Consider the following 25496-nt stretch of genomic DNA (forward strand, 5'->3'; position numbering starts at 1 on the left):
GTCAATACCCACTGGGCACAGACAGCAATTCAACGTCTATTCCAATTGGTCCATTCCAATTCAACGTCTATTCCGAGTGGGTTCAAAGTCATTTCCTTGAAATTACATGGAAACAACGTTGATTTAGCCAGTGCGTGCCCAGTGGGCAGGCCTAGTCAGTCACACAAGAACACAATACTACTGATTTACTGCGCGGGTACAGTGTCGACATCCTTTCTCTCGTCTATGGAAAACGTACAACATCTGGCTGTGTCGTCTATGGAAAACGTACAGCATCTGGCTGTGTCGTCTATGGAAAACGTACAGCATCTGGCTGTGTCGTCTATGGAAAACGTACAGCATCTGGCTGTGTCGTCTATGGAAAACGTACAACATCTGGCTGTGTCGTCTATGGAAAACGTACAGCATCTGGCTGTGTCGTCTATGGAAAACGTACAACATCTGGCTGTGTCGTCTATGGAAAACGTACAGCATCTGGCTGTGTCGTCTATGGAAAACGTACAACATCTGGCTGTGTCGTCTATGGAAAACGTACAACATCTGGCTGTGTCGTCTATGGAAAACGTACAGCATCTGGCTGTGGTCATATAGCATAGACGTGCTGAAATGTTGACATAATGGATTAAGTCATTTACGATGCATCAATAAATCATTATCTAGAACTATTGCCATGAAATGTTCACAATCTGGCGGGGGGGCAAGTCCACTCATAAGCACATTTTGCGTAATACTATAAGCATGTAGAGTACTATTAATGTACATACAGTACACAGAGAGAACAGATAACAGGTTTTAAATTGAGATTTTAATGCTCCCCTCAGAGCACGTCGTGACTTTCGGGTTCAAGATATGCTCAACACATCCCACTTCACACCCTGTGACTAACCGACTAAACACTTCTCATCTGTGCCTCTGACACGGGTTCTGTCCCTGAAATACACGGGACAACATTCTCTCCCGTTCTTGTTTCCAATGTGTGCATGTAGGACTGTCTGTGAGTCTCTAGTCCAAAACAAAAGGGTAGTGTTAAAAAAAACTTCCATCAAATCTCCACTTTAGATCAAAATAAATAACGAAATCTGATTCTAATCAAAATAAACCAAAGCTAGCGTAATATATAATGATTAATGCCCCAACTAAACATATGAACTTGATATTGAAAAGTGAGGGGGAAAAAAATCTACTCTTTGATGAATTATTGTTGTGCATGTGTGTGAGTCTGTCAAACAAATGTTGTTTTTTTGCATGTGTTAAACATCTTACATGTCCTATTGAATTTTTTTGTTGTTGCGTAAAATAAATACCCATTCAAAAAAGGTACACATTTGGCATGTCTGTCATTCTGAGAACTCAAATCCTCCCATGAGGTTTGGCATGTTTGTGATTCTGAGAGCTCAAATCCTCCCATGCATCACGCCAAAACATCCTCTCAACCAGTGGCGCTATCTAGTTCACAAATCAGCTCTATACCTAACATATATATGGTTCCTGTAGTCTTCATTTGACACTTGTCATCGTCACAGACCGAGTGGCCCCCGAGGGGCCCTTTTAGTTTCCAGGAACTGCCAGAATGTAACCGGAGCGGCTCTTAGTGAAGTCTGGCTGTGATTGGTTGATTTTGGGCTCCACAATGATGGTGCACTTCCTGCCGTTCATACTGCACTGGATGGGACTGGCGATATTCACTTGCAGCTTCCTCTTCTCACTGCAGAGAGAGGGAGAGAGAGAGAGAGGGAGAAAGAGAGACTTGTTAAGCATGTGTTGAACATGCATAGCTTACAGCTGTTACATCAATATCAACAGAGAGAGAGAGTATGGTGTATGATGTTTGGTGTGTGTGCTCGTTCAAAAGGCTAAAGGCCTTTTTACTCCAAAAACACTGATATGGTTCACTACAATTGAATGTGCATCCTTCACCATTGTCAATATTCCTCGTCATAATATGGACATGACAGCGAACTGGATGCCAACGGGCATAGATATAGACTATAGAGCAAGGCTCTCCATGCCTGTTCCCGGAGAGCTACCATCCTGTCGGTTTTCGCACCAACCCTAATCTAGTGCACCTGATTGTAATAATTAGCGGGTTGACCAGCTGAATCAGGTTAGTTACAACTGGGGTTGGAGCAAAAACCTGCAGGAGGTTAGCTCTCCAGGAACAGGGATGGAGAGGCCTGCTATGTAGATTGACAATAGCGAGCCCACGCTAGGCTAGCCTATACCCCAGGAACGATCCCTGTGCCTGTACTGTAGGTACGGCTCACCAGCCGATTGGATTTTAGCGCTTGCCACATCTAGTGAAGGGGTTTCTGGCTGAATGGCCATCTTGCACTATTCCCTCTTTGAGAGGATCAATGAGGCAAATCAAAGATTTGTTGAGGGGGAAAAAAGCATTTGTGAAGGAGTCAGGGTGTGTGGGCAAACAGATGGGAGTGTTTTAAAGTGTGTGTTTAAGAGCTGTAACTAGTGCTACAGTGAACGACAGCACCTGGGAAGAGAGGGAGAGAAATGCTTGTCTACGTAATCCAACTCTCATCCTGACACCATTCCACCATAACGACGGTCGCTCGCATCGTTTGTCAACAAAACATAATTCATGATAATACACTTGGTGACTCGTGGAAATGGCCGGAGCCAAAACGTCCACTCAACCAGTGGCGCTAAGTCTACAGAAATTAATCAGCGCGACCTCAACACCCATTAGTTACGCAACAATGCCTAACAAACAAAAACAAATCACCTCAAACTACCCACGTCAGACTTCTGCATTATACCTATAGCACTGTAGCCTAGCAATGAGGGCTGCATCTGTCATGGCCGCCCATGCCAGGGCCAGCCAATAGGACAACAGCTTTGATGAATGCCCGGGCCTGTCTCTGGTGCTTTCACCACCTCTCTTTCTCTCTGTCCGTCCGTCCGTCTCTGTCCGTCCGTCCGTCTGTCTCTGTCCGTCTCTGTCCGTCCGTCTGTCTCTGTCCGTCTGTCTCTGTCCGTCCGTCCATCTCTGTCCGTCCGTCCGTCTCTGTCCGTCCGTCCGTCCGTCCCTGTCCGTCCGTCTCTGTCCGTCCGTCTGTCTCCATCCGTCTCTGTCCGTCTCTATCCATCCGTACTTCCGTCTCTGTCCATCCGTCCGTCTGTCTCTGTCCATCCGTCCGTCTGTCTCCGTCCGTCTCTGTCCGTCCGTACTTCTGTCTCTGTTCATCCGTCCGTCTGTCTCTGTCCATCCGTCCGTCTGTCTCCGTCCGTCTCTGTCCGTCCGTACTTCCGTCTCTGTCCGTCCGTCCGTCCGTCTCTGTCCATCCATACTTCCGTCTCTGTCCATCCGTCCGTCCGTCCGTCTCCGTCCGTCTCTGTCCGTCTGTCTTCGTCCGTCTCCGTTCGTCCGTCTCCGTCCGTCTCCGTCCGTCTCCGTCCGTCTCCGTCCGTCCGTCTCCGTCCGTCTCTGTCAGTCTCTGTCCATCCGTCCGTCCGTCTCTGTCCATCCGTCCGTCCGTCTCTGTCCATCCGTCCGTCCGTCTCTGTCCATCCGACCGTCCGCCCGTCTCTGTCCTTCCGTCTGTCTCCGTCCGTCCGTCTGTCTCCGTCCATCCGTCTCTGTCCATCCGTCTCCGTCCGTCTCTGTCCGTCTGTCTCCGTCCGTCTCTGTCCATCCGTCCGTCCGTCTCCGTCCGTCTCTGTCCGTCTGTCTCCGTCCATCTCTGTCCGTCCGTCCGTCTGTCTCTGTCCGTCCGTCCGTCCGTCTCTGTCCGTCCGTCCGTCCGTCTCTGTCCGTCCGTCTCTGTCCGTCCGTCTCCGTCCGTCTTTGTCCGTCCGTCCGTCTCCGTCCATCTCCGTCCGTCCGTCTCCGTCCGTCTCTGTCCGTCCGTCCGTCTCCGTCCGTCTGTCTCTGTCCGTCCGTCTGTCTCCGTCCGTACTTCCGTCTCTGTCCATCCGTACGTCCGTCTCTGTCCATCCGTACGTCCGTCTCTGTCCATCCGTACTTCCGTCTCTGTCCATCCGTACTTCCGTCTCTGTCCATCCGTACTTCCGTCTCTGTCCATCCGTACTTCCGTCTCTGTCCATCCGTACTTCCGTCTCTGTCCATCCGTACGTCCGTCTCTGTCCATCCGTACTTCCGTCTCTGTCCATCCGTACGTCCGTCTCTGTCCATCCGTACGTCCGTCTCTGTCCGTCCGTACGTCCGTCTCTGTCCGTCCGTACGTCCGTCTCTGTCCGTCCGTACGTCCGTCTCTGTCCGTCCGTACGTCCGTCTCTGTCCGTCCGTACGTCCGTCTCTGTCCGTCCGTACGTCCGTACTTCCGTCTCTGTCCGTCCGTACTTCCGTCTCTGTCCGTCCGTACTTCCGTCTCTGTCCGTCCGTACTTCCGTCTCTGTCCGTCCGTACTTCCGTCTCTGTCCGTCCGTACTTCCGCCTCTGTCCGTCCGTACTTCCGTCTCTGTCCGTCCGTACATCCGTCTCTGTCCGTCCGTACTTCCGTCTCTGTCCGTCCGTACGTCCGTCTCTGTCCGTCCGTACGTCCGTCTCTGTCCGTCCGTACGTCCGTCTCTGTCCGTCCGTACGTCCGTCTCTGTCCGTCCGTACGTCCGTCTCTGTCCGTCCGTACGTCCGTCTCTGTCCGTCCGTACTTCCGTCTCTGTCCGTCCGTCTCCGTCCGTCCGTCTGTCTCCGTCCATCCGTCTCTGTCCATCCGTCTCTGTCCGTCTGTCTCCGTCAGTCTCTGTCCATCCGTCCGTCCGTCTCCGTCCGTCTCTGTCCGTCTGTCTCCGTCCATCTCTGTCCGTCCGTCCGTCTCTGTCCGTCCGTCTCTGTCCATCCGTCCGTCCGTCTCTGTCCGTCCGTCCGTCTCTGTCCGTCCGTCCGTCTCCGTCTCTGTCCGTCCGTCTCCGTCCGTCTCTGTCTGTCCGTCTCCGTCCGTCTCTGTCCGTCCGTCTCCGTCCGTCTTTGTCCGTCCGTCCGTCTCCGTCCGTCCGTCTCCGTCCGTCTGTCTCTGTCCGTCCGTCTGTCTCAGTCCGTACTTCCGTCTCTGTCCATCCGTACTTCCGTCTCTGTCCATCCGTACGTCCGTCTCTGTCCATCCGTACGTCCGTCTCTGTCCATCCGTACGTCCGTCTCTGTCCATCCGTCCGTCCGTCTCTGTCCGTCCGTACTTCCGTCTCTGTCCGTCCGTACTTCCGTCTCTGTCCGTCCGTACGTCCGTCTCTGTCCGTCCGTACGTCCGTCTCTGTCCATCCGTACTTCCGTCTCTGTCCATCCGTACTTCCGTCTCTGTCCATCCGTACGTCCGTCTCTGTCCATCCGTCCGTCCGTCTCTGTCCATCCGTCCGTCCGTCTCTGTCCATCCGTCCGTCCGTCTCTGTCCATCCGTCCGTCCGTCTCTGTCCATCCGTCCGTCCGTCTCTTTCCATCCGTCCGTCCGTCTCTTTCCATCCGTCCGTCCGTCTCTGTCCATCCGTCCGTCCGTCTCTGTCCATCCGTACTTCCGTCTCTGTCCATCCGTACTTCCGTCTCTGTCCATCCGTACTTCCGTCTCTGTCCATCCGTACTTCCGTCTCTGTCCATCCGTACTTCCGTCTCTGTCCGTCCGTACTTCCGTCTCTGTCCGTCCGTACTTCCGTCTCTGTCCATCCGTACGTCCGTCTCTGTCCGTCCGTACGTCCGTCTCTGTCCGTCCGTACTTCCGTCTCTGTCCGTCCGTACGTCCGTCTCTGTCCGTCCGTACGTCCGTCTCTGTCCGTCCGTACGTCCGTCTCTGTCCGTTCGTACTTCCGTCTCTGTCCGTCCGTACTTCCGTCTCCGTCCGTCTCCGTCCGTCTCTGTCCGTCTCTGTCCGTCTCTGTCCGTCTGTCTCCGTCCATCTCTGTCCGTCCGTCCGTCTCTGTCCGTCCGTCTCTGTCCATCCGTCCGTCCGTCTCTGTCCGTCCGTCCGTCTCTGTCCGTCCGTCTCCGTCTCTGTCCGTCCGTCCGTCCGTCTCTGTCCGTCTGTCTCCGTCCATCTCTGTCCGTCCGTCCGTCTCTGTCCGTCCGTCTCTGTCCATCCGTCCGTCCGTCTCTGTCCGTCCGTCCGTCTCTGTCCGTCCGTCTCCGTCTCTGTCCGTCCGTCTCCGTCCGTCTCTGTCCGTCCGTCTCCGTCCGTCTTTGTCCGTCCGTCCGTCTCCGTCCGTCCGTCCGTCTCCGTCCGTCTGTCTCTGTCCGTCCGTCTGTCTCAGTCCGTACTTCCGTCTCTGTCCATCCGTACGTCCGTCTCTGTCCATCCGTCCGTCCGTCTCTGTCCGTCCGTCCGTCCGTCTCTGTCCGTCCGTCCGTCCGTCTCTGTCCGTCCGTCCGTCCGTCTCTGTCCGTCCGTCCGTCCGTCTCTGTCCGTCCGTCCGTCCGTCTCTGTCCGTCCGTCCGTCCGTCTCTGTCCGTCCGTCCGTCCGTCTCTGTCCGTCCGTCCGTCCGTCTCTGTCCGTCCGTACGTCCGTCTCTGTCCGTCCGTACGTCCGTCTCTGTCCGTCCGTACGTCCGTCTCTGTCCGTCCGTACGTCCGTCTCTGTCCGTCCGTACTTCCGTCTCTGTCCATCCGTACGTCCGTCTCTGTCCATCCGTACGTCCGTCTCTGTCCATCCGTACGTCCGTCTCTGTCCATCCGTACGTCCGTCTCTGTCCATCCGTACGTCCGTCTCTGTCCATCCGTACGTCCGTCTCTGTCCATCCGTACGTCCGTCTCTGTCCATCCGTACGTCCGTCTCTGTCCATCCGTACTTCCGTCTCTTTCCATCCGTCCGTCCGTCTCTTTCCATCCGTCCGTCCGTCTCTGTCCATCCGTACTTCCGTCTCTGTCCATCCGTACTTCCGTCTCTGTCCATCCGTACTTCCGTCTCTGTCCATCCGTACTTCCGTCTCTGTCCATCCGTACTTCCGTCTCTGTCCGTCCGTACTTCCGTCTCTGTCCGTCCGTACTTCCGTCTCTGTCCGTCCGTACTTCCGTCTCTGTCCGTCCGTACGTCCGTCTCTGTCCGTCCGTACGTCCGTCTCTGTCCGTCCGTACGTCCGTCTCTGTCCGTCCGTACGTCCGTCTCTGTCCGTCCGTACGTCCGTCTCTGTCCGTCCGTACGTCCGTCTCTGTCCGTCCGTACGTCCGTCTCTGTCCGTCCGTACTTCCGTCTCTGTCCGTCCGTACTTCCGTCTCTGTCCGTCCGTACTTCCGTCTCTGTCCGTCCGTCTCCGTCCGTCCGTGTCCGTCCGTCCGTCTCTGTCCATTTGTGTCTCAGGGGATAGCATGCTAAGCATAGCCACAGGTCTGCTATCAGCTGCTATCTGCTCACTTGAAAGGCAAGCAGGGTTACGTTTATAAACACACACACACCAGAAGAGGCTCCTCAGAGGAGGAAGGGGAGGACCATCCTACTCAGTAAAAATACGTTTAAAAAATAATTTAAATAAAAAAGTTTAGATTTTTAGAAAAAACTATACTAAATATATTCACATCACCAAATAACAAATAACTGATTAAAACACACTGTTTAAACACACTGCAATGAAGATCTTTTATTTATTTTTTCTTTTAATTTCACCTTTATTTAACTAGATAGGCCAGTTGAGAACAAGTTCTCATTTACAACTGCGACCTGGCCAAGATAAAGCAAAGCAGTGTGACAAAAACAACAACAGAGTTACACATGGAATAAACAAACGTACAGTCAATAACACAATAGAAAATCTGTATACAGTGTTTGAAAATTAAGTAAGGAGGTAAGGCAATAAATAGGCCAATAGTGGCGAAGTAATTACAATTTAGCAATTTACACTAGAGTGATACAGTTGAAGTCAGAAGTTACCATTCACCTTAGCCAAATATATTTAAACTCAGTTTTTCACAATTACTGACATTTAATCCTAGTAAAAACTCCCTGTCTTAGGTCAGTTAGGATCATCACTTTATTTTAAGAATGTGAAATGTCACAATATTAGTAGAGAGAATGATATATATGTTCTGGGATTGATTTGCGTGGTCCCATGGTGTTTATACTTGTGCACTATTGTTTGTACAGATGAACGTGGTACCTTCAGGTGTTTGGAAATTGCTCCCAAGGATGAACCAGACTTGTGGAGGTCTACAATTTTTTTTCTGAGGTCTTGGCTTATTTCTTTTGATTTTACCATGATGTCAAGCAAATAGGCACTCAGTTTGACAGTAGGCCTTGAAATACATCCACAGGTACACCTCCAATTGACTCAAATTATGTCAATTAGCCTATCAGAAGCTTCTAAAGCCATAACATAATTTTCTGGAATTTTCCAAGATGTTTAAAGGCACAGTCAACTTAGCAACTTGGTTGAAATCTGAAGTTTACATACACTTAGGTTGGAGTCATTAAAACTCGTTTTTCAACCACTCCACAAATTCCTTGTCAACAAACTATAGTTTTGGCAAGTTGGTTAGGACATCTATTTTGTGCATGACAAGTAATTTTTCCAACAATTGTTTACAGGCAGATAATTTCACTTAGAATTCACTGTATCACAATTCCAGTGGGTCAGAAGTTTACATACACTAACTTGACTGTGCCTTTAAACAGCTTGGAAAATTCCAGAAAATTATGTCATGGCTTTAGAAGCTTCTGATAGGCTAATTGACATCATTTGTACTAGGATTAAATGTCAGGAATTGTGGAAAACGGAGTTTAAATGTATTTGGCTAAGGTGTATGTAAACTTCCGACTTCAACTGTATGTAAACTTCTCACCCACTGGAATTGTGATACAGTTAATTATAAGTGAAATAATCTGTCTGTAAACAATTGTTGTAAAATTACTTGTGTCATGAACAAAGTAGATGTCCTGTGGAGTGGTTGAAAAACGAGTTGTAATGACTCCAACATAAGTGTACGTAAACTTACGACTTCATCTGTATATGTGCAGCTGATGATGTGCAAGTAGAAATACTGGTGTGCAAAAGAGCAGAAAAACAAAAACAAATATGGGGATGAGGTAGGTAGTTGGTTGGATGGGCTATTTACAGATGGGCTGTGTACAGCTGCAGCGATTGGTAAGCTGCTCTAACAGCTGACGCTTAAAGTTAGTGAGGGTTATATAAGTCTCCAACTTCAGTGATTTTTGCAATTTGTTCTAGTCATTGGAAGCAGAGAACTGGAAGGAAAGGTGGCCAAAGAGGTGTTGGCTGTCACGCCCTGACCTTAGAGAGCATTTTAATGTCTCTATTTGGTTTGGTCAGGGTGTGATTTGGGGTGGGCATTCAATGTTTTGTTATCAACGATTTTGTATTTCTATGTTTTGGCCGGGTATGGTTCTCAATCAGGGACAGCTGTCTATCATTGTCTCTGATTGGGAACCATACTTAGGTAGCCCTTTTTTCCCTCCTTTCTTTGTGGGAAGTTGACTTTGTTTAGGGCACATAGGCTTTGAGCTTCACGGTTTGTTTTTTGTAGTGTTTATTGTTTTGTTCGGCGTCATTTTGATTAATAAAAGAAAATGTACGCTCACCACGCTGCACCTTGGTCCTCTTCCTTCAACAGCCGTGACATTGGTTTTGGGGATGACCAGTGAAATATACCTGCTGGAGCGCATGCTACGGGTGGGTGTTGCTATGCTGACCAGTGAACTGAGATAAGGCAGCGTTATACCTAGCAAAGACTTATAGAGGACCTGGAGACAGTTGGTTTGGTGACGAATATGTAACGAGGACCAGCCAACGAGAGCATACAGATCGCAGTGGTGGGTAGTATATGGGGCTTTGGTGACAAAACAAATGGCACTGTGATAGAATGCATCCAATTTGCTGAGTAGAGTGTTGGAGACTATTTTGTAAATGACATCGACAAAGTCAAGGATCGGTAGGATAGTCAGTTTTACGAGGGTATGTTTGGCAGCATGAGTGAAGCAGGCTTTGTTGAGAAATAGGAAGCCAATTCTAGATTTAATTTTGGATTGAAGATGCTTAATGTGAGTCTGGAAGGAGTGTTTACAGTCTAGCCAGACACCTAGGTATTTATAGTTGTCCACATGTCAGAACCGTCCAGAGTAGTGATGCTAGTCGGGGGGATGGGTGCGGGCAGCGATTGGTTGAAGAGCATGCATTTAGTTTAACTAGCATTTAAGAGCAGTTGGAGGCCACGGAAGGAGTGTTGTACGGCGTTGAAGCTCGTTTGGAGGTTTGCTAACACAGTGTCCAAAGAAGGGCCAGATGTATACAGAATGGTGTCGTCTGCGTAGAGGTGGATCAAAGAATCACCCGCAGCAAGAGCGACATCATTGATACATACCGAGAAAAGAGTCGGCCCGAGAATTGAACCCTGTGGCACCCCCATAGAGACTGCCAGAGGTCCGGACAACAGGCCCTCCGATTTGACACATTGAACTCTATCTGAGAAGTAGTTAGTGAACCAGGCGAGGCCGTCATTAGAGAAACCAAGGCTGTTGAGTCTTCTGATAAGAATACGGTGATTGACTGAGACGAAAGCCTTGGCCAGGTCGATGAAGACGGCTAGACAGTATTGTCTTTTATCGATGGCAGTTATGATATCGTTTAGGACCTTGAGCGTGGCTGAATTGCACCCGCGACCAGCTCGGAAACCAGATTGTGAAGCGGAGAAGGTGGGATTCAAAATGGTCGGTGATCTGTTTGTTCACCTGGCTTTCGAAGACTTTAGAAAGGCAGAGCAGGATGGATATGGGTCTGTAATAGTTTGGGTCTAGAGTGTCTCCCCTTTGAAGAGGGGGATGACCGCGGCCGCTTTCCAATCTTTAGGAATCTCAGACGATACGAAAGAGAGGCTGAACAGACTAGTAATAGGGGTTGCAACAACGGCGGCAGGTAATTTTAGGAAGAGAGGATCCAGATAGTTTATCCCACCTGATTTGTAGGGATCCAGATTTTGCAGCTCTTTCAGAACATCAGCTGTCTGGATTTGGGTGAAGGAGAAGGGGGGGGCTTGGGCCAGTTGCTGCGGGGGTGCAGAGTTTTTGGCCGGGGCTCGAGTAGCCCGGTGGAAAGCATGGCCAGCTGTAGAGAAACGCTTATTGAAATTCTCGATTATCGTGGATTTACAGTAGCCTCAACACTCTCTGGGGTAGCACCATGCTGTAGCCGGAGGACAGCTACCTTCCGTCCTCCTCTGGCTACATTGACTTCAATACAAAACTTAGAAGGCACAGTAATTAAGACAACTTCCAGAGGACGTGCTCCAAACTATCAGAGCTCTTGCAGCATGAACTGACATGTTGTCCACCCAAACAAAGGATCAGAGAATTAATCTAGTACTTAAATCATAAGCTACAGCTAGCTAGCACTGCAGCGCATAAAATGTGATAGTTGACTCAAAGAGACAGAAAGACAATAGTTGAACAGTTTCAAATTAATTTCTTCAAAAACAAAAGAGAATCAGTGTAAAGAGAGAGATAGCTATATTTCGTTTTTTTTTTTTCACTTTAATTTACTTCGCTAGTTAATGCAGCTAGCTAATTTAGCCTACTCAAATACCCGGCTCAAACCGAGAGGAATGCTATTTATGTTGGATAGCCTTAGCCAGCTAGCTAACACTGGAACTCTTCCAAGTCAAGGTAAGCTGTCGGTTGTATTAATCTATTGCAATCGGGGCCCGCTGGTGTAACTGCTAAACTGCTTGCTGTACACTGTACTGCGTGATTTGCCTAATAGAAACATTCGTTTTCAACTGTTGGACTACTGATTACACCCTAAATCAGCTAGATGCAGGCTAGAGTGTGCAAGGCAGTATTGAATGTGCCACTGTTTTGATTCTCCAATTTGTTTCTTGACATGTGCACCGTTATAAACCTTCATTCATAGGCTTGGTTGTAGAAACCTCATGATGGGTATAGGGAAAATTTGAGTATCATGTAATAGCCTAAACCTATCGATTTTACATTGAGCTGGGTGAATGGGATATGAATGAGAGTCATCCAATATGCTGTAATACAAATAAAGCCATGCTCATTAATAATCTTAAACAGCCCCGACCGCCACTGACACACACAGACGTTGTATAGAATATGTGTATCGGGACATCTTTATATGTGGTTAATACTAAGAAACGCTTAAGAAATGTAATATCCATTGTAAAATCCCTGTGATTCTGGTAGACGAAAATGCTACGAAAGCAAATCAGTCGACTGTTGACGTCACATCAATCCAATACTAAGTGACCAGTCTTAGTCGAGTTATCTCCCCAGGGGGACACTCAGACACCACTGCCTCTCCTCTCCTACTAGAAAAAAAGCATTATTTCCTACTCTCTTCCCCAGTAACTGTCTCTTCTCTGAATTATGAATCCTCTACCCCAGCCTCTCTGAGGATAAAGTGGAAGAACAGGAAGAGAAGTAGGGAATCTTCTTAGAGGTTGGGGACCGACAGGGCAACCTATCTGCATCCACGCAACACCGCTGACTCATCCTTTTAGGAGTGTTTTTGTCTCGGAGCCAAGCTCTCCTGTCTCCTGCAAAATATATGAGAACTTCCCATACTAAAGAGATACAGGTAAAGTCACTCAGCAAAGCCACTGTGGCTTGCAGAAGACTCTGGGCTCAGGATTAGGTTAAATACTGAGCAAAAATCTAAACGCAACATGCAACAATATTTATGATTTTACTGAGTTATAGTTCATATAAGGAAATCAGTCAATTGAAATATATTAATTAGGCCCTAATCTATGGCGTTCACATGACTGGGCAGTGGCGCAGCCATGGTTGGGCCTGCGAGGGCATAGGCCCACCCACTTGGGAGACTGGTCCACCCACTGGGGAGCCTGGCCCAGCCAATCAGAATGAGTTTTTCCCCACAAAAGGGCTTTATTACAGAAATAAATAGTAATCAGTTTTATCAGCTGTCCAGGTGGCTGGTCTCAGACGATCCCGCAGGTGAAGAAGCCGGATGTGGAGGTCCTAGGCTGGCGTGGTTACACGTGGTTTGCGCTTGTGAGGCTGGTTTGACGTACTGTCAAATTCTCTAAAACAACGTTGGAGGCGGCTTTATGGTAGAGAAAAGAACATTCAATTCTCTGCGATCAGCTCTGCTGGACATTCCTGCGGTCAGCATGCCAATTGCACGCTCCCTCAACTTGAGACATCTGTGGCATTGTGTTGTGTGACAAAACTGCACATTTTATAGTGGCCTTTTATTGTCCCCAGCACAAGGTGCAACTGTGTAATGGTCATGCTGTTTAATCAGCTTCTTGATATGCCACACCTGTCAGGTGGATGGATTATCTTGGCAAAGGAGAAATGCTCACTAACAGGGATGTAAACAGATTTGTACACACAATTTGAATGTTTTAGAGAAATAAGCTTCTTGGAACATTTCTAGGATCTTTCATTTCAGCTCATGAAACAAACACTTCACATTTTGCGTTTATATTTTTGTTCAGCGTAAAATAATTGATATGCGTAGGTTATATTTAGACCATTTAAAATCTTCTCTGAGAGACTTTAAAGTCCCTTTCAATGTGCTATGCTGGAAAATACCTATCAAGCTAACTAACAACAGAGGACTTGTGACGCAAATATGGGCAGATTACTGTAAATCTGGACAGTGCATGTGAATAGACTGTCTGTGGCAGAGACAAAGACAGACCAGATGCTCAACAAGAGTGCAGGTTCTATGCCAAGAGCAGCACGCCTGCCCCGAGGGAGGGGCTCCATAGGGTGCTGTTGATGTGGATCGGAGATGGAGAGAAACCCCCACTGTTCGCCTGTCAGATTGAATTTCCCTGCTTTCCTTAACAGCAGTTCTAAAATAAAACCCGCCCGCCTCCTCTGATCAATACTGAGATTGTGTGTGTGTGTGTGTGTGTGTGTGTGTGCGGTGCGCCTTCACTGACATTTTCAACCTCTCCCTGACCGAGTCTGTAATACCTACATGTTTCAAGCAGACCACCATAGTCGCTGTGCACAAGGAAGCGAAGGTAACCTGCCTAAATGATTACCGCCCTGTGGCACTCACGTCGGTAGCCATGAAGTGCTTTGAAAGGCTGGTCATGGCTCACATCAACAGCATCCTCCCGGATACCCTAGACCCACTCCAATTCGCATACCGCCCCAACAGATCCACAGATGACGCAAACTCAATCGCACTCCACACCGCCCTTTCTCACCTGGACAACAGAAACACCTATGTGAGAATGCTGTTCATCGACTACAGCTCAGTGTTCAACACCATAGTGCCCACCAAGTTCATCACTAAGCTAAGGACTCTGGGACTAAATACCTCCCTCAGACACTGGATCCTGGACTTCCTGACAGGCCGCCCCCAGGTGGTAAGAGTAGGCAACAATACATCTGCCACGCTGATCCTCAACACTGGGGCCCCTCAGGGGTGTGTACTTAGTCCCCTTCTGTATTCCCTGTTCACCCACGACTGTGTGGCAAAACACGACTCCAACACCATCATTAAGTTTGCTGACGACAAAACAGTGGTAGGCCTGATCACCGACAACAATGAGACGGCCTATAGGGAGGAGGTCAGAGAACTGGCAGTGTGGTGCCAGGACAACAACCTCTCCCTCAATGTGAGCGAGACAAAGGAAGTGATCGTGGACTACAGGAAAAGGCGGGCCGAACAGGCCCTTATTAACATCAACAGGGCTGCGGGGTCTCTACAGCCGCCATTTCCACCTCAACCATCCACCCTATCCCTCCCAATGGATCTGCATCCACTCTCTCACACGTCTCCCATGTTCCCCGCCAGCTCCAACCTAGACATCCCACTGGAGACGAAGGGAAAAGTAAACACACCTCTTTCAGGTCGCTAATGGTTCTAGCCAGGCGCACAGCGGGTTTAGAATTGTCCTTCAGTCACGTCACAACAGAGAGAGTGATTCATAGTTCAAGGCAGTTCCGCTGGCATCGGCGGCACTACAGGTCAGAGAGAGGTGGTTAGTGAGATGATGTTGGAGTGCTTTCAACTCCATTGTTCACTTTACAGTTGAAGGTATGAATATAGAGTCTCGGTGACTCAACTGAATTTACAACAACATTAGCCAATGCTTCCGCTGTCTCGCCAAATCACACCTCCTCTCTCAGTTTCTTCTCAGACATGTCTCTTCCAGCCTTTTCTGCCCCAAAACATCCAATGTGATATTAAACCACAGAGAAATCAACAACAGGAAGCAACAACAAAAAAAACTGCTCAAATGCAGGAACTCCAACCCTTCAAAACAGCCCAACAACCATTACAATATTTAGTAAGCTGTGAGAGTGCAGATATCTTCCTCTCCTCCTCTGTGTCTCTTTCTCCACCATTTCTTTCATGAAAAGAAGAGTTATATACTCTAAAATGGGGGAGATGACTAAGTAGGTCATTTAAAAATGTCTTAGCAGCAAAAAGTCTATTGATCAATGAGCCCTGAACGAAGAAAAGAGGAGAAGAGGAAGAGTACAACCAATCTGAAGGAAAGAGAAAGAAAGAGGGAGGAAATGGAGACACGAGAGAGACAAGCACACAATAACACACAATAGCACGCACACGCACACACACACACACAGAGAGAGAGAAAGCAGCCTAGCAGTGGAGCCGTGCAGTGAGACTGCCAAGGAGTGTTGATCAAAGCCACTGTAGCCTAGGTCAGCTAAGTGCCTAATGTACAGTAGCAGTGGAGGGAGGGGTCAAAAGGCCTTAACTATAGAGATCCTATAATGTAACTCCACACTCTTAATCATGTGAGGCGGCAGGTAGCCGAGTGGTTAGAGCATTGGGCCAGTAACCGAAAGTTTGCTAGATAGAATCCCTGAGCTGACAAGGTAAAAATCTGTCGTTCTGCCCCTGAACAAGGCAGTTAGCCCACTGTTCCTAGGCTGTCATTGTAAATAAGAATTTGTTCTTAACTGACTTGCCAAGTTAAATAAAAATAAATAGTGGAGGTTCAGCTGGTCCTGAAGGACACGTGTGTTGTACCGCCGTTCGTTACAACCTTCGCTGACAATAAGTTTAAAAAAAAAATGTGCTTCAGAGTACATGATATGAAATATGAAAGCATTATAAGAGCACAATAATTGAACGGGATTGGATCCACCACTACATGGATGATCTCATCATGCCTAGTGATGGGACTGATAACGTCAGTGTGAACAGAACACGTTTAGCTGCGACAGTGGAGACAGCGGAGACAGGTTTAACGCACTGCAAAGTGAGACCAGCTCTACTCCCATATGGGTAGAGACACTACTATTATCAGGGGTGGTACAGAGTATTCATCAGTCCTCCTAGACAGATAACCGAGACAAAGACACACACATCCCCCTCTTCTGCTGTCATCGGTGTTGACGTCCTCTCTTTATTGTTTATGTTACTAGGTAAGTCAGTTCACAGCAAATTCTTATTTACAATTGACGGCCTACCCCGGCCAAACCCGGACGACGCTGGGCCAATTGTGCGCCGCCCAATGGGACTCCCAATAACGTCCGGTTGTGATACAGCCTGGAATCGAACCAGGGTCTGTAGTGACGCCTCTAGCACTGAGATGCAGTGCCTTAGACCACTGCGCCACACGGGAACCCCCTTTAAATGATCAGCAGGGTCAATGACGGTGATACGTCCCGGAAGTGGACAAAGCAAGGGGCCACTTCCCCCTGAGGGACCGTTGATAGTAGTACACACTCTACACGGACGGCTGAGTCTTCACACTGATGGAGCCACAATGGCTTCACAACAGGAGTCTCCGTCCATCTTAAACAATCACGCCTGGCTCTTCAAATTCTCCAGTTCCTCTTCTCTCCGTTCAGTTCAATAGGCCTAGCATGACACTGGTCAATGAACCAGAATCCCTCGTGTCTCTCTCTCGTCTTCTGAAGCACCCAGTATAATCACATGGTTGGCTCAACCACTGAAGGACCATCAGGGAAATCAATATATCGATGAGGATGGGTCAAGCGCAGGGAAATAAAAGCAAGAAGAGTGTCTTCAATGAGTTTCTTCATTACAGATGGAGCGACGGCTCCCTTTTAAAAGAGACTCGGCTCTCACTTTGTCACCCCAGCCAAAATCAATAGATCAACGAAGACGCCATTCCTTCCAGCTTATCGATGCTTCACGGGTCCGAGTGACATGGGGGAAGGGGACGAGGTTGCGTTTGGAACCGGGATAATAGAGTTGACAGGCCCAAGCTGGAGGTGACGGGGGGAAAAGACGAATGGGGAGAAGCGAGGGATGAGAAGGATGAGAATGATCAGGAAAAAGAGTGGAGGGTAAAGGTCAAGCGGGGGCTACATCTCGGTATACTGTACAAGGTTCGAGAGGCTTGCAGCAAGATGGTAGAGCACGTGGGTGTCTCTGTGTGAGCGTAGGTAGAAAGGCTAGAGGTATGGAAGGGAGGCCAGGGACCTTTCACCCCAGTCAGGGGAGGGGATGTCTGGGGCTGCAACACCACTCTATGAGCATGGTAGAGGCCTGTTGACCTGCACCTCACTGCGTCTTTTACTGGTTGGTTGGTTGGCGGGCAGGCAGGCAGACAGCACTGCAGTGGTGCAGGGACCCACGCAGAGGGAAACTAGGTCAGATCCCATCTCTCTCAGACACACACACACTCAGTCTACACCCCTCCCCTTCAATCACTCCACCAACCAAGTGACCCCCCAGGCTGATATTAAATATAAAACAGAGCAGGACTCTCTACTGTCCAGCAAAAACAGTGTGTGTGTGTGTATGGTGGCTGTAGCCACATGTAAGTGTGTTATGATCACACACGCACGCGTGCAGACACACACACACACACACACACACACACACACACACACCCACCCATCCATTTATGCAGGAGGTAGCAAAAACACAATTTTACCGTATGCTTTTGTAAGGCAAATGAGTGTTTATACAGATGTCATTGGTGCTCTGCACAGTTTTACATGACAGGAATACTATCCAATCCATCACCTGGATAATGTATAAGGATGGAGACAGATCCATTCATGGCAAAAAAAAAATACTCTCCCTCCCTCTAGCCCCCTGTTTCTCCCTCTCCCCCTCTCTTTGTCCTTCCTACAGCTTCTGTTTACCTGTCTGACATGGTTTTTCTGCCTCTCCATCCTTTTCCTCTCTCCTTCTCTGTCACTCCCCCCCCCCCCCTCTCTCTCTCCCTCTCCAGAGGAGATGAGTTAGTTCTCAGCCAGCAGGGTTATTATTGGACTAAATACCAGACAAACATGGATCGGCTGGTCGCTATGGCAACTGCCTCTGCAACACCGCACAGGGAGGGAGGGAGGGAGGTAGGAAGAGTAGGAGGGATGGAGGAAAAAAGGGGAGGAATGCTGACAAACAGAGGGGGGGGGGGGGCAGAGAGGGAGGGGGGAAGTGGGAGGGAGTGAAGGAGGGATAAAGGAGAGGGAGTGGAGGGGAGCATGACTTCCTGAAGTCTGAAATGCTCCACTCAGCATAAAGGGTGACCTTGATGGCGTAGGGAGACAAAATCACCAGTTAGCAGCACGCCGCCTCTGTCTGTCTTAGTGTCTTTAAGCGTGATGATGATGATGATGATGTCATTTCAAATTACACAGGAAAGTGCAGCACGGCACATTTGTTCACGCCAAGCAGCACTTCTTCAAGGTTTGAATATTCATCACGCTTCCGTTGTACTGACACTGCAATAACACAAACTTAACGGATCGTCTTTCTCCGGAAAGGAAAACAGATGCCTACTTTCTCTGCCCGGGGAGGAGAGCAGAGAGGATTCGCCAGAGCAATCAGCGGCCTCAGACTTCTGCTACCTGGCTGACAACAAGCAACAGATCTGCCACAGCCTCTTATATCTCCTTCTCTCGCTCTCCTATGGCTCATCTTCTCTCTCATGAGTCAGCAGTATGAAGCCCATAGCCTCTGTATTGATCTGATGTAGCCTTTTGGTTATGCTCTGACCTGGGGCTGAACTGAGGGCTTGAATTGATCATGTAACTACGCTGCCCTGTCAAATCTGGGCCAACCTCAATCTGTGACACACATAACAAGGGAATGACGAGGGAGAGAGAGAGAGGGCGGGGGGGGGGGGGGGGAGAAAACAAAAGAAGAGAGCTTGAATGAAACGAAACAACAAAATGGTAGAAAGACTAAGCAAACAGTTACGTCCAATAACTGGTGTCACACAGACATGAACAGTATTACAGCGCAGAAGTGTCTCATATCTTTAGTCTGTCGGGCGCCCTCTCTCCCTGTCTTTCCCTAGTGCTATTAAGCGAGTGATGCTTTCCTTCTTATTACCGGGTTAGGCTGGGCCCAGAATAACACCATTCATCTCCACAGTGGGAGAACACAGGAAAGAATTCCTGGAGAGAGAGAGAGAGAGAGAAGAAAGAGAGGGCGAGAAGAGCGCGAGAGAGAGTGCGAGCGAGAGTGGAGGAAGAGACAGCGACAAGAGACACACACTCATCCATCGTTTGCCTTCACAAGGATCTCTCCCTCCATCCCCCCGTGTCAACACTTTCTGGACTTTCAGTAGTCACTGAAACAGCAAGACAACAGCAAGACAACCTACCACAGAACGCTCTTTTCTCAGAACCCAGTAGTTCAAATACAGCGCTACACAACGGTGAAACAAAGCTACATCTAGGACCGAGACCATCGCAACAGAGTCATCTCTGTCAGGGACTTACACATCTCACAGTGGAACTTTCTCATTGGATCGGGTTCCACTGGAGCACAATGTATAGTTTAGAAACAATAACAAAGGGAAGAGTCACTATATGGAAAAGTAGGGAAGTAGGTCTGAGTCCGAATCAGACGGACATAGAGTAGAAAAACATAGCTAGATGTTTGAATTTGGATGTGAAGACAGAGCTTGTGCATTGCTGGTATTTCGCCGAGTTAGCTTCTTTATAATTCCTGAGAAAAATGAATAATTAACAAGGAGGCTATTTTTAGGACAGGTGTGAACTGGTGATCGGGTAAGCTGAATGTAATGCACATGTAATGTACACTGACTATACCAAACATTAGGAACGCCTTAATATTGAGTTGCATCCCCCCTTTTACCCTCAAAACAGCCTCAATTCGTGGGGACATGGACTCTACAAGGTGTTGAAAGCGTTCCACAGGGATGCAACGTTTCAGACCATGTTGACTTCAATGCTTCCCACAGTTGTGTCAAGTTGGCTGGATGAACTTTGGGTGGTGGACCATTCTTGATACACACGGGAAACTGTTGAGTGAGAAAAACCCAGCAGCGTTGCAGTTCTTGACACAAATCGGTGCGCCTGGCATCTACTACCATACCCCGTTCAAAGGCACTTAAATATTTTGTCTTGCCCATTCACCCTCTGAATGACACACATACACAATCCATGTCTCAAATTGTCTCAAGGCTTACAAATCCTTCTTTAACCTGCCTCCTCCCCTGATTGAAGTGGATTTAACAGGTGACATCTATAAGGGATCATAGCTTTCACCTGGATTCACCTGGTCAGTCTATGTCATGGAAGGAGCAGGTGTTCATAATATTTTGGACACCCAGTGTGTATCAGGGTCATCACACCCAGTGTGTATCAGGGACAGTCGACTGTAATGTACTGCATGTAGGGTGGATGATGTATAAGTAGTGGTCAATCCTCCTCCTGGAAAGCTGCCGATGTGCCCTTGAGCAAGGCACTTAACCCGTAATTGCTCCTGTAAGTCGCTCTGGATAGGAGCGTCTGCTGAATGACTCAAACGCAAATATAAAAACGTACTGGGTATGCATGCAGGCTTTTGATCCAGCCCTGCAGTAACACACCTGATTCTACTAATGAGTTGTTTGTTAAGTGTTGTGGTGTGTTGTGCTACAGTGGGGTGCATGTCAATAGAACATAGGTCTGGGCTAAATATAGGAGAGAGAGAGCAGAGCAGAGCAGCTCATCACCTTAAATATTTAATCTCTCCTCTTCTGAGTTGGAGGGAGAGGGGTAGGGAGGGAAGGAGGAGAGGGAGGGATGGGGGAAAGGGAGGTGCAGGAGAGATGGAGGGGGGTAAGAGAATGACAGAGTGAGAGAGAGGAAGAGAAACAGATGGAGGAAGAGAAACAGAGAGAGAGAGAGGGAAGAGAAACAGAGGGAGAGAGACAAGAGAGAGGAAGAGAGAGCGAGAGCGAGAGAGGGAAGAGAAACAGAGGGAGAGAGAGGAAGAGAGAGCGAGAGCGAGAGAGGGAAGAGAAACAGATGGAGGAAGAGAAACAGAGAGAGAGACAGAGAGAGGGAAGAGAAACAGAGGGAGAGAGAGCAAGAGAGACAGGAAGAGAGAGAGAGAGAGAGAGGAAAGAGAAACAGAGGGAGAGAGAGCAAGAGAGAGAGGAAGAGAGAGCGAGAGAGGGAAGAGAAACAGAGGGAGAGAGAGCAAGAGAGAGGGGAAGAGAGAGCGAGAGAGGGAAGAGAAACAAAGAGAGGAAGAGAAACAGAGAGAGAGAGAGAGAGAGAGAGAGAGAGAGAGGAGAAACAAAGAGAGAGAGGGAAGAGAGCGAGAGAGAGAATACAGAGGGAGAGGGAAGAGAAACAGAGAGGAAAGAGAAACAGAGAGAGAGAGAGAGGGAGAGAGGGAGCGAGGGAAGAGAAACAGAGAGAGAGGAAGGGAAACAGAGAGAGAGAGAGAGAGGAAGAGAAACAGGGAGAGAGAGAGACGAAGGTACAAGGAAGAGGAATGAAAATAGGGGAACGACAAAAAAGGAAAAAGAGATGAGAAGAGAAAAGAGCGAGGGAGGAAGTGAGGACATGGGAATATAATCCGTTTTCATGCAGAAGCGGCTGGACTATTTGTGAGTTTCTAGACAACTGTTGTGCGTCACAGCCGATAAGAGGGTTATGTTCTTATTCACATGTGGAGCAGAATTCGCCGCGTCTGTTTTACTCTCAACAGATTTGGCCCCGATACATTCTGAGAGGGCGCCTATCTACTCGTAAAATATGACAGCTTTGACATTTCTTGAACAAACCCGTCAAGTCGCGAACTCAATCTGAAAAGTAGCCTTTTGCCCCCCCACCCCACCCCCACACCCCTCCCCTCCAGTGGAATAAGCCCCCATATTGAAAGTTGGAACTCTCATACACTAACTACACAGAGAAAGAACCAGTGTTATTTGGAGTGGGGCTTACACAGTGTCACTATCACTCTTCACTGCACATGCTGTACATTTGGGGAATTAAATAAGCCAGCCATTGACACTGGGTCCCTGTGTATGATGTAAGCTGCTATGGCGCTCTGCTCAGTATTGTGTGGGCTGTGCACCACGCTGAAGGACAGATAAAGGTTACATCTACAGGGATATGTAGGGCACATAACACATTATACACACATTATACACACATTATACACACATTATACACACATTATAGCTAAGGGATCTTAGCTATAATGTGCTACTAACAATTGGATACCACGAAATTGGGGAGAAAAAGGGGTAAAAAAAGGGGGTTAAAAAAAGAATGGTTCACCACCCAAAGGACATTCAACTAACTTCACACAACTGTGCATTGGAGTCAACAATGGCCAGCATCCCTGTGGAACGCTTTAGACACCTTGTAGAGTCCATGCTGAGAGTCCTGTTCTGCAACTCAATATTAGGAAGGTGTTCCTAATGTTTGGCGTACTCAGTGTACATGGAAACCCACACTGAGATGTCTCGCCGTGGCCTTTTGTTCTGGCCACGTTTCATTGTGATAGATGGGCCTCTATAGGAAGCACATGGAGACTAATTAAGAGGGACCCAATGGCAGAGGGCTTTCTCTCTCTCGGTCTCTCGCTGAGAGCGCGTATACAATGAGACATGATAGCATCGGAGCAGAGGCGTGTTCAGGCACATCCCCCCACAAAATAGACCCGTTTCAGACCAGAGCAAGGATATGATAAAGTGCCTTGGCTTAATTATAATGTAGGTATTCTACAGCAGGGAAAAGATGCTGCAATCATCTATCATACATTACTGAACTATCATACAAGGCCCAACTTCAAAACAACACGACATTAATGCTTGTTCTCTTGTCCGGGACAAGTAAAATAATAATAATAATAATAATAATAATAGTCGCACAAGAAGAATATAGTTTTAAGTTGTCTGAAAGTAAAAAAATAGGTAATGAAAATCACACAAATCACGACATCACAAGCATTGGAATAATATACAAGTAAATGTGTAGGTGCTACGCATGTTGGCTATAGCCTCGCATACAAACCGATGCTGACATGAGGAAGGCGCCAGAAAATGGAGCCAAATGAGACTTTTAATGACATAAATATAGGCTAAACGCCAGTCAGGTTTGACAGGTATAATGAAGGATAATTAACATTAACATCTGAAAGGCTCGATTTGGTTGACGTTCTGAAGGCACGGTCGGTTCAGATCAAATGGTCAGACGACCGGAGAGTGAAGGACAGTGCCTGACGGGCACCACACAACACCCACCTTGAATCGGAGCAAAGATGGTCAGTATTTTGAAACTACTTAAAGATATACTTGTTTAAAACCTGGATATTTGATGTCCTTTTATGAAGCAAGTCTAACCTGGTTTCAAAGTAGCCTAGTCAAAATACGACCAAATGTTGAGGGAATTTGCATCTGCCTCATAGCTTTTTAATTTTCTTTATGTTCAGCGGTATGAATTTTGGATCTGTCGTCCCAGAACCTTTGAACCGTATACATATTTTTAATCATCCAACGGACAACGGGACACCTTTAATTACCAGCCCTGGGGGGGAATTATTTTATAAAAGACAGAGAAAGTATTTGCTTGTAATTGTAATGTTGTAATATTTGATAGGCTACCTAGGGTGGCCAACCATCCTCCAGGAGAGCCTTAAAGGGGCAGTGTTGTATTTTGAGACAGCCTTGAATATGCAAAGAAGCCAACAGGCAGAGTGTAACGGACATTTTTGTCTGATTCTCTGTGGTAAAAAAAAGATAGTAATGCAACAAAAAAAAAAAAAATGGGGGGGAGACAAGTGACTTGAGCTTTTGGACAAGTAAAACAAATCTGTCCTCCTTGTCTTAAGGACAAGTGTCGAAACAAGTTCAAAGTCAAGCCCTGGTATATAATAGATGTACAGTACCATATCAGGTGGGACAGTAGAGCAGTTAAAATCTGCTGCGTGTGCAGTTTTTCCAGGGGTGACCGAAGGGACAGTAAGTAAGTAACACAGTAGGTGGGGGGTGACAGCTGGCCTGGACCACAATCTCCTTTCCTGTCTGCACATCTGAGAGAATGCACCATACAGAAGGTGCTGGACTTTGCTTACAGGAGAGCAAAGGAGGCTGCTGAAGGGAGGACGGCACATATTAACGGCTGGAACGGAGCGCATGGAAAGGCATCAAACACATGGAAACCATGTATTTGATTTAGTTCCACTGATTCCCCTCCAGCCATTACCACGAGCCCGTCCTCCCCAATTAAGGTGCCACCAACCTCCTGCGGAGGACAGGATCTGTATAGCTGTACTAGTTCTATGGCTCCCTGCAGACACACGTCACCAACATACGCAGACAGACAGAAAGACAGACAGAAAGACGAGTAGAAAGACAGACAGACTCACCCACTGACCAACCGACCAACAGACAGAAAGGCAGACACATGCACGGCACACATAAACACCCACTGGTTACCTTTTGAAGTGGCTGAGCAGGGTGCCCACCAGCTCTCCAATGCGGCTGTCCCCGGCAGGCATCATGCCCTTTAGACAAACCACCAGGTCCCGGCTGTCCTTAGTGTGGAACACCACCAATTGATCCTTACCAGGGGACACACTGATCCCAGTCACCTGGTAGGACAGAGAGAGAGAGGACACACACGTAAGTACGCACACACACACACACACACACACACACACACACACACACACACACACACACACACACACACACACACACACACACACACACACACACACACACACACACACACACACACACACACACACACACACCAGGGAAGTTTGAGTTAGCACAGCTCAAATGGACACAGCAATACACTAGCGGTTCTCAGACTGAATCAAAATTGCTATCCATCACCCCTCATTTGCTTAGTAAGGAAAGGGACCAGGGGTTATTCTGACATGGTCCTACACAGACTGCAATAGACAGGTAAAACCCCAAGGTTCTGTGTGTAACGTCTGGCTGTTTCAAGGGTTATTGTTACTGGTGTGATTTTTTAATTTAACGGAACATAACATATCTAAGGAACATAATGAAGATAATGAAAAGTAGACTGTATATTGTGCATTTGTTTGCTCTGGAATGAATCATATTTTGTTTTGTTGATGGATTTTTGCTGAGTGGATTATAGTGTTAAATAAATATGAACTGAACCGAGCAGAACTGTGTTTGTAAAAAAAATAATTTTTAAATGAAAAAGTGGTTGCTCAGAGAGGCTGAGAAGAATGTGGCCAAATATCTTCTTCAAGATAGAAATGTTTTCAGTTATTGGTCTTGATCCCACAGGACTAATCAATGACTGATCGAGGCTCATTGAACCAGCCAGTGTGGTCAGATGCCAACATTCTGCAGGTGTGTAGTTGGGCTTTACTGAGCTCTGCAAAACCCCACCAAATG

General features: G+C 47.9%; 1 protein-coding gene across 2 annotated transcripts in view; it reads right to left on the reverse strand.

The window, feature by feature from the left end:
* Positions 1-796: 796 nt before the first annotated feature.
* The window catches only part of LOC139368059 (unconventional myosin-Id-like), a 119126-nt gene continuing 94426 nt past the window's right edge, over positions 797-25496 (reverse strand). The window contains exons 21-22 of one of the 2 annotated variants that reach the window (XM_071106595.1): positions 24552-24706; positions 797-1705 (exon numbers count right to left, since the gene is read on the reverse strand). In XM_071106595.1, the coding sequence (XP_070962696.1) occupies positions 1549-1705; positions 24552-24706 (312 nt within the window). In that variant the 3' untranslated portion in view covers positions 797-1548. The remainder of the gene's footprint in view (positions 1706-24551; positions 24707-25496) is intronic. The other variant, XM_071106596.1, reaches the window with a different exon arrangement.

The sequence above is a fragment of the Oncorhynchus clarkii genome, chromosome 16 (genome assembly GCF_045791955.1).
Source record: "Oncorhynchus clarkii lewisi isolate Uvic-CL-2024 chromosome 16, UVic_Ocla_1.0, whole genome shotgun sequence".
NCBI lineage: Eukaryota > Metazoa > Chordata > Actinopteri > Salmoniformes > Salmonidae > Oncorhynchus > Oncorhynchus clarkii.